The sequence below is a fragment of the Phyllostomus discolor genome, chromosome 12, assembly GCF_004126475.2.
Source record: "Phyllostomus discolor isolate MPI-MPIP mPhyDis1 chromosome 12, mPhyDis1.pri.v3, whole genome shotgun sequence".
Lineage (NCBI taxonomy): Eukaryota > Metazoa > Chordata > Mammalia > Chiroptera > Phyllostomidae > Phyllostomus > Phyllostomus discolor.
Genome location: NC_040914.2, coordinates 22534002 through 22543698, shown reverse-complemented (window position 1 = coordinate 22543698; position 9697 = coordinate 22534002). Strand labels below are relative to the sequence as shown.

General features: G+C 45.4%; 1 protein-coding gene across 1 annotated transcript in view; it reads left to right on the top strand.

The window, feature by feature from the left end:
- The first annotated feature begins 1591 nt into the window (after positions 1-1591).
- Positions 1592-9697, top strand: part of LOC114510623 (sialic acid-binding Ig-like lectin 5) — a 209017-nt gene continuing 200911 nt past the window's right edge. The window contains 1 exon segment of the mRNA XM_036013257.1: positions 1592-1668. Coding sequence (XP_035869150.1) covers positions 1632-1668 — 37 coding nt within the window. The 5' untranslated portion in view covers positions 1592-1631.

Sequence of the window (9697 nt, the reverse complement as noted above, 5' to 3'; positions counted from 1 at the left end):
ATATCAGTGCTCAGGAAAAACATCAGTTGGTTGCCTCCTGCACACCTCCACCAGGGAATGCCTTCTAAGCCAGGGATCTGCTCCTACTGGGAATCAAACCTGTGATCCTTCAGTTCACAGGCAAATGCTGAATGAACTGAGTCATCTCAACCAAGGCCAATTTTTTATTTCTCTATATTTAGAAACAAAACCAATTATTGTATCCAGGGTATTATTTTGCATATGGATATCATTATTGCTTTCTAGAGTTACACTTTTAACTCTTAAGCATTAAAGAAAGAGAGAGGGAAAGAAACATTGATGTGTGGTTGCTTCTCACACACACCCAACCAGGGAACTAGCCCGCAACCCAGGTGTGTGCCTCGACATGGATTCACACTTGTGACCCCTCAGTTCACAACAGAGCACTCAATCCACTGAGCCACACCAGCCAAGTCCAATTATTTATTTATTTATTTATTCATTTATTCATTTATTTATGTATTTATTTATAGACAGAAACTAAACCAATTATCATATTCCAGGGTATCATTTTGCATATGGATATTAATGTCACTTTCAAGAGTTACACTCTTAATGCAAAAGCATAAATAAAAGAACTAAAAACAGTTATATAAGAACTGAATTAATACCATCTTTGTATAATGCACATCCTTATTTTCCTCTAAAAAATTTTGGCAAAACAATGTTCCTTATACCTAGCAAAATATGGCAGTTTAAGACACTTTCAATGACCCAAGTTGTTACAGGGAATATCTGACCTGTTTTATATCATCGTCATGTTTGAGAAAATGTTTATCAAGTTTCTATCTTTCATAAAGAGCAGTAGGACTGCAGGTTATTTCCACACATCTCTGGAGCCCTTGGTGGGTCTTTGAATATGGACCAAGCTGCTGAGGGGCACTGGGGATGGAGCTCCCTGAACTTCAAGGCTGAAAATGTGCTGCTGTGCTGAGGACCAGAGTCTGAGGTCCCCTGGAATGGGGTGAGATCTCCCTGCCCACATCCCACTTTGAGGGCAGCTGTGTGCTTTCACTGTGCCCTCACACCCTTTGACCTTTCTACACACCCTTTGACCATGGAAGACCATCACTTGTGCATCTCATGTTCCTGAAGTTTCTCAGAGCAAAGGGCTCTAATGCTCAACTTTCCTCTGGGTTCAACCCTCCACAGCAGTTTGGGTCTAAATTCCTTCTACTTTTACCAACACTTGGGGTATAAAGCAAATTTAAAATCATCCCAGAACATTCAATTGGTTTCAGCTGGAAAGTGTGTCTCCTGAGCCACCAGGAGCAGCTCTCACTGGAATGGACACCTGGGTGACCTCTCTCTCGACTTCAACATCAACTGCAAGGTGATCACATTGAGATTCACACCTGGAGGAGCCTCTCGACATCTGGAGACCATGGTAGATCCATCTTCAGGGTCAGGCTGGGGGAGGTGAGACAGGATATTTTCTCAGCCCTCATCACACCCCCCACAGCCTATGGAGCACAACTTCCCCTCCAGGCCTGGCCACAGCTCTGTCACCCATGGTTTCCTGTTGGGGTATCATTGGCCTCACCTCACAGCTGGGCATTTTCCTCCCTGACACAGGGACCTGTACATTCTCTGCTCTGTGAGAAGCAAACATGCTGCTCCTACTGCTGCTGCCCCTGCTGTGGGGAGGTGTGAGGGCCTGGGAAGGGGATGGACACAAGAGGAGGGGTTGGGGCCAATGCTGAGTGTCTGTGTCCTCCCAGAGTGCCAGCAGCAGCAGCAGCAGCAGCAGCAACCAGGCTATGGTATCAAACTGCAGGAATCTGTGAGTGTGTAGGAGGGTGGATGCACCAACAGCACTGCTTTTTCCCCTCCACTTGGATATCATCCTATCCCTCTACTAAAATCTACATCCACTGGTATCAGAGTCAGTACCACCCACATAACCTTGAACTTGTGGCCACAAATGACCCAAATAAACAAGTGAACAGAGAAACTAAGAGCAGATTCTTCCTCATGGATCCCAGTGCCAACAACTGTTCCCTGAGCATCAGAGACGCCAGGAAGAGTGACAAAGGAACCTACATTTTCCAAATGGAGAGAGAATATCCTGTGAGATATACTTACCAAGAAAAGAAGCTGGCTTTGCAGGTGACAGGTGTGGTAGGGGCCCACGAGAGGATGCAGAGAAATGGGACCCATCTCAGAATGGCAACAGGACCCTGGGACACTACTTGATCCCAGCCTTGGGCCTAGGGTGTTGGAAGAGACACAGGACCTGGGGTGACCTCAGGCCCTGTAGCATGGGTCCCAGGAAGGGTCACATTCTGCCTCCTCATTGCAGCCCCAGGTTCAAGGTGCCTCCCTCTCTCCTCCTCAGACCTGACACAGAAACCTGACATCCACATCTGGTGGCTTCTGGAGTCTTGCCACCCCACACAGCTGAGCTGCAGCCTTCCAGAGTCCTGTAAAGGGGGAAGTCCTCTCATCTTCTCATGGGTGGGGGATGCTCTTGACTCTCTGAATCCCAAGATCTTTCACTCCTCAGTGCTCATCTTCACTCCAAAGCCCACAGACTATGGCACCACAGTCATCTGTTTGGTGACACTTGCAGGACCCAGAGTGACCACACAGAAAACCATTCAGTTCAATGTCTCCTGTGAGTGTTGGAGGGACAGCTGGTGTCCTGGCAGCAGAGGGACTGGTGAACCTGATTGTTTGTGTCTTTCTGTGTATTCTGTGTGTGTGTACAGTAGGCTGACTAAAAGGAGGAAACTTATTTACACATCTGAGTGTAGAAGGGGAGTGGGCCAGAACACAGCTATGCCACCATTCTGGTTCCCACTGCCCCTCCTTGGGTTGGGGTGGCTCCCATCTACTCCTCCCCTCTAAAGCAGGAACATACCTTTCTACCCTAGATTCCCCAATGGACCGCACCATAGCCATGCCTTACAGAAATGTCACAGGTAGGAAAGAACCTCCCTCTCTGGGGCTGGGATGTGTGCCTGGGGCCACCATGGAGCTGAGGGGGAATCAGAGTGAGTGGGATCAGATATGGGAGAGGCAAGGATGATAATCATCACCCTCCCTCCCTCACCTCTTGTGCCATAGGTGCCTATCTCTGTGTTGTTCATTCTCTCTGTTTCGTTCTTTCTCTTCTCTCTCTCTCTCTCTCTGTCTTTCTCCCTCTCTCCACTTCTGTTCTCAAACCCCTCAATGGTCTTCAATACACCTCATCCCTTTGGATCCAGGAGGGCAAGGCTCTGTGGCTGCTTGGTATGGCTGACAGCAAGCCCCCTGCAGTGCTGAGCTGGGCTTGGAGGGGTCAGACCCTGAGTCCCTCCCAGCCCTCAGCATCTGGGTCCCTGGAGCTGCCCCACGTAGGGATTAAAGTGGCAGGGATCCTACTTGGCTCAGCACCTGCTTGGTTCCCAGCATATTTCCATCAGCCTGTCTGTGCCAAGTGAGTTGCAAGACAGGTGCTTGGGCAGGCAGTTAGGTCAGGTGTTGGGGCTGTGAATAGGACTGAGACCTGGGGTTACAGTTTCACTCCTTCTGCTCTTTCCCAGGAAGCCCCCCTTCCTGCATGTGTGTGGTTAAGGAGCAGCAGGGGTCCTGGCCCCTGGTCCTAACTCTGATCAGAGGGGCCCTCTTGGGGGCTGGCTTCCTCCTCACCTATGGTCTCACATGGCTCTACTACACCAGGTGAGCAGCCTTGTTACTCCACAGGGAGAGTCAGTGATTGGGCCCAAGTTCCAGGTGGGGCTGAGTGGTCCCACCTGCCTGGAGTAAGAAGTAAAATGGCTGAGTCCCTGAGCTGAAACCTGTGTTGGCCATGCATGTGTGAAGGCCCCTGGAGAAAGAGGCTGAAATCCTGAATAACCCTCCCTGACCCTCCCTTCTTGTGAGGACGGCACTGAGGTGAGATGTGGAGTCCAGAGGGGCGGTCGTGGGACATCAATGTCACCTTCTCTCTGGGAACTCCTGAATCACCTGTCTCAATTGTACCCTTGGGGTTTTAATTTGTGTACGTGACTGAGTGACAAGAAGGGTCAATGCCAGTGAAAGATTTTTATTCCTTTAATTTTCTGAGACGAGGTTCCGTCTGGCCAGGCAGGGTCTGGGAGAAAGCACCAGGCTCCCTCAGAGAGCAGACAGAAGTGTGGGGGCAGACTAGCTAGAGCCTTTGTTGGGGATTCCTTGGGAAATGCAAGGCAGGACAGGGTAAGTAATTTCGGATCAGCTAGTATGAACAAGTCAAGGGGGTTTGTTCCTGGGGGTTAGTCGCTATTTCTCTGCTCCCAGGTCCTGGATGATTGAGGGCAGGTTGAGGTGATTGGAAATATGGGCCTGGATTGGGTGGTTTACCTCTAAAAGGCTGTTCCTGGTGGAGTCCTTTCTTGTCTCTGAGAATTGTCCAGTCCTGGGTGGGGCTACTCCTTTTTGTTAGCAAAATCTTTAAGATACAGAAAATAAGTAAGTGATACATACTCATTGTCCACCCTTGTGCTGCCTGTGTCTCTCCCATTTGAGGTGTCCTCTCTTTCTCCCCACCCTTCCTCCTCTGTCTCCATCTCCAGGCCCAGCAAAGGGATGAACTTGGGGTCTTACCCTCTTATTGCCCAGAAGTTATCTGTTAACACCTGGGTTTATTGTGTTCCAAATGGCCTCATCCAAGTAGACATCCATGTGTGGTAGAGTCAGGAGCACAGGTCTTCCTTTCAGTTCATTGACACTGGCCTTGTAATGATTTCTGTTTAATTATAAATAAAAATTGTTAAGTACAACATAAAAATTGACTTTACTATTTGGTGCCTGTGTGCATTTCTTCAGCCCAGTGGAGGGGTTCTGAAAATGACCGTGGTTAAGCTCACGGCTCTGGGGCAAACCTGTAATGAATGTTGGCAATGAATCTGTTCCTCTTCTCTAGTGGGTCTCCCAGACTCTATATCCAAAATATACTACACCAAACACAGGTCAATTTTAGCTCCTGAAGGACCACCGAGTCCGTGCTGACTCCCTGAAGAAGTAGTACCTCACCAATGTCAAGAGGAGGAAACCAGGAACCAGGAGGTACTTGTTTCCTGTGGGGAGGGTCTCCTGTGAGATTATTCCAGAATATAAAAATGCAGGTTGCACTGTATCCTGCAGAGGGTGGTGTTGGCCTTGATTTTCCATCCCAGAGTTGAATGACACAGACCCTTGCTGAGAAGTTGAACTAAAGAGACACTCCGTGGGATAGTCACTGGAATGCAAGGTGCTGCATAGGGAATGTAGACAATAACAACATAATAACTATGTATAGTGGGAGGTGGGTACTGGAAATATGGAGGGAAATTACTTTCTTAAAGTATATGATTCTGGCGGTGGCTGGTGTGGCTCAGTTATTTGGAGCATTGTCCCATAACTGAAAGGTTGTGGGTTTGATCCTTGGTAAGGGCATGTGTGGAAGGCAGCTGATTGATGTACAGATAATTTTTGTCATTAGTTTCTATTACAAAGAATTCACACACACACACAATCACACACACACACTCCCATCTCTAGAAAATTCCGTGGCCCTTGTTGAATGAGTTAGTGCTGGCTCCTTTCCTCCAGTTCACTGCTATGGGTTGTGCCTCATGCTGAGTTGGGTCAGTCTGGCCTCCTCTCTGCCCTGAGGCCCACCTTGCCTGGTGGCAGGTTATGGGGAAATGTCCTCTTCTGCCCTTTGGTTCATCCTTGTGGCTGTGGTCACAACTTCTTCTCCTCTCCCATCCCATTTGTCCCTCACAACTGACCCACAGGACAGAGGATGGGCCAGGGAGGTGAGGCTGTGTTGGGGCCATGTCTGCCATCCCCAGTGTGAGAGGGGCCTCCTGTGTGGGTGGTGTGAAGGCCAGAGAGAACCAGGGCATCAGAGGAGCTGGGTGGTGTCAATCACCACTGTTCTGTGATTTATAATGATGACTGTGTAATGAAGCCTGTATAAAAACTGAAAAGGAAGTGGTTTGGGAGGCTTTAGTCTGGTGAACACCTGTAGGTTCTGGGAGAGATGGCGTCTCAGAGAGGCCATGGAAATACCTCTTACTGCACACCCAGCCCTCTGCATCTTTTCTGTCTCACTGTTTCTGAGTCATATTTGTTGATAATAAATCTGTGACCTAGTGAGTAATATGTGCTCTGAGTTCTGTGAGCCTCTCTGTCAGTTAATAAATCCAAAGGGAGGAGATCTTAGGAACCTCTGAATTATAGCTGGTTGGTCAGAAGCACAAGCGACAACCTACTTGAAACTGGCATCTGATGTGGGGTTGGGTTGGCTGATTAAGAACTGAGCCCTTAACCTGTGCAATCTGATGCTGTCTCCAGGTAGGTAGCGTCAGAATTGAGGTGAATTGCCTATTTGTGATGTGGGAGAAACTCCTCACCCCACCCCCACCCCAGTGGAATTGTCTCTGAATACCAGAATAGTTTACAATCGTTGTCTTATAGTAAGTCTTCCGAATCCAGCATGTGTTTTACTTTTATGACTCATCATCCAGCCCCTTACAGCTCACACCCTTACAGCCACCCTTCACGTGGTCACCTGACACAGTGGCCACAGGCTGCCCTGTGGTTCAGCACTGCTCTGGGGTGGATGTGGAGGATGGGATTGCTGGGGTGGTCAAGCCATCCTCAGTTCAGTAGATGAAGCTTGTGTTCTCTGCAGCACTGGTACCAGTTTACATGTCAGCAGCTGTTGCCCCCCACTGTCAGGAATGTGGTGGTTTTCACACTCTTCAATGCTTCTCTGCTTGCAGCCGGTGGAACAGTGTGGTTTGAACGTGCACTTTCCCCCTTGCTCTTGTTGTGAAGCTGCTTTTCATTTGTGTACTGGTTGGTTGTTTGCTCTCTTTTATGGGGTGCACCTGAAGTGAGCCCATTGTTCTGTAGTTTCTTTTTTAAATATATTTTTAGAAATACTTTTCTTATTCTTGAGACTGATACTTTGATGTTTACATGTGTTGTAAAGTCTGTCTCTCCCTTGATGGCTGATATTAGCACTACCTATGGTGTCTTATATAAAAAGTTCTTGATTTTAACATAGTCCAAATTTTCAATATTTCTCTTTATAAATACTGGTACTAATGTCTTGTTCAGGAAAACTTTCCTACCTTCTGTTCATGGAGGCATGCTGCTATATTATCACTTAATGACTCTATTGTCTTGTTTCTTGTAAAAAATAGATTTTTAATCCATCTACACTTGATTTTAGTGCATCGTTGGAGCTCGGGTTGCAATCTTATTTGAGTGCACATACATTTCTAGTTGCTCACATATATTATTGAAAAGTTTATCTTTTGTCAGTCTCTGCATCACCTCCTCTCTCACGCATGATGTTTCCTGTGGTTTTGGTCTATGGTATTGTGCATGCCCTACTCTATTCCAGTAGTCTAGCGGTCCCATCCTGTGTCAGTGCAACTGTGTCTCATTTTCTATAACATTTCAACATGTCTTGGCATCTTCCAGAGGCAGTCTTCATACATTGTTCTTCAGGATTGGCTTGGCTGGGTTTGGAAACATTTACGTCAATATAAATTATCCGATAGAGGTACCAAGTTCCACCAAAGTTAACTGGGAGATTGAGTGACATATTGCTTTAAGTCCTCAGATTAATTAGGGTAGAGTAGGCTTTTATGCAATATGGTTTTCATGTCCAGCAACATGCATATTTTCATGTTTATTTACAAGCTTTATTTCTTTAAAGCTTGCTAACTTTCTTATTATGCCCCAAATATATCTATATATACTTGTAGATTTTTCTATATATGCAGTCATTCATGAAAAAAGCAGCTTTGTTTTCACTTTTCGTAGCTTACAACTATTGTTTTTTTTATTGTTTTGCTTCTGAAATAGTGATTTTAATATCACTTTAGCAATCAGCATTATCACTGAAGTGTTCATGTTTTACAAAGATACATCAACAGATCTTCACAGAAGAGGACCTATCATCTCAGATACCACTGCCATACATGACATACAGAAATGAGTGCATGTACATGGTATATAAACGCTGCAAACGTATTTGCACTAAAACCTGCTGGGTTCTAAGTATTCTTATCCCCAAGTGGTTTTGTGGTGTTCAAACATTTCACTACAGTTTTATCAGAGTGAAATGCACTGGGAGGACAAGTGGATTGTTATCTTCATACTCACATTGATGTTCATGAACATGTATGGTCCCAGTCATGTAGTAGATGTACATGCATATCCTAGGTGGGGCACACTGTTCTGCTTGGGAGAATACATTACATAAACTGTGGGGCAGAAGCTTAATTTGCTTCAGAACTGCCATAGTCGTATGAATTCTTTAACTGACTTGCACATGGAACAGTGATTTTAATACCTCTTTAGCAATCAAACTTATCCCTGAAGTGATCATTATTTCACAAAGATACTTCAACAGATCTTCACAGAACTGAGCTTATTATATTGGAGAGTACTAGCATTCATCACATACGGAAATGAGTACAGGTACAGGGTGAGCTTTTACTTATTGTTACAGCCTTTCTAGACCAGGACCTGATGCTACTGCCTTAGCTGTGATGTTTACTGAAGATAACCCTTATCTCATTAGGGAAATTCATCTTTATTCCCAGTTGTCCATGAGTTTTACCATGAAGGCATTTGAAACCACCCATTGCTCATTGTTTTATCTCTTGAGATTCAATCAGTCAAGGGCAGATCAGGAACACAGAAGCCCCACTATGGATTTCAGCAGCAGGAATTCAATGTGAGGAATCTGTTATGCCAGTGTGGGAGCACACATGGAGCAGAAGTGGAACTCGGTCTGGACAACTTGGACCTTCTAATCACACCCAAGTACCCAGGCTAAGTTATTTAGCATATATATATGTGTGTGTGTTATTGAGATATGATTGACATATGACACTACTGCAGTCTGAAGCCCTAATGATCTGATAAATGTATCTACTGTGATGTGCTCAGCACAATATGTCTTGTTAAATATTCATCACCACATAGTTACACACTTTGTGCTGGTGATGAGAAGTCTCAGTTTTTTTCTCTTAGCTATTATTAAATATACAACATGGTGTTATTAATGATATTATTATAGTTAATGGTATTAAAACCCTCTACTATTAACTGTAGTCACCATGCTATACATTACCTCCTCATGATATAATTATCAAATAACTCAAAGTTTGCACCTTTGACCACCCTCACCCTTTTGACCCACCCCACCCTCTGCCTCTGGCCACCACCAATCTGTCTTCTCTATTTGTGCGTTTGACTTTTTAAAATGTTTTCTCATTTAGGAGAAAGTATATGTATTTTTCTTTCTCTGTCTCATTTATTTCAGTTAGTAAAAAGCCCTCACAGTCCATCCATGTTGCAAATGGCAGGATTTCCATATGTTGTATGACACAAACACCTTCCACTGTGTATATAGCACATTTTCTTCATCCCTTCATTTCTCAATGGACACTGAGGTTGCTCCAACATCTTGGCTACTGTAAATAATGCTGCAAGGAACACAGAGCTGTATAGGTTATCTCAATTTCATGTTTTCACTTTCTCCAAATGAATACCCAGATGTGGAAACACTGGATCTTATGGCAGCTCTATGTTTAATTTTGGGGGAATTGACATAGTGATTTCCATAGCAGCTTCCCCAAACTTACATTCCCAGGCACAGTGCAAAGGTGTCCCTTTCTGTGCATTCTTGCCCACACTC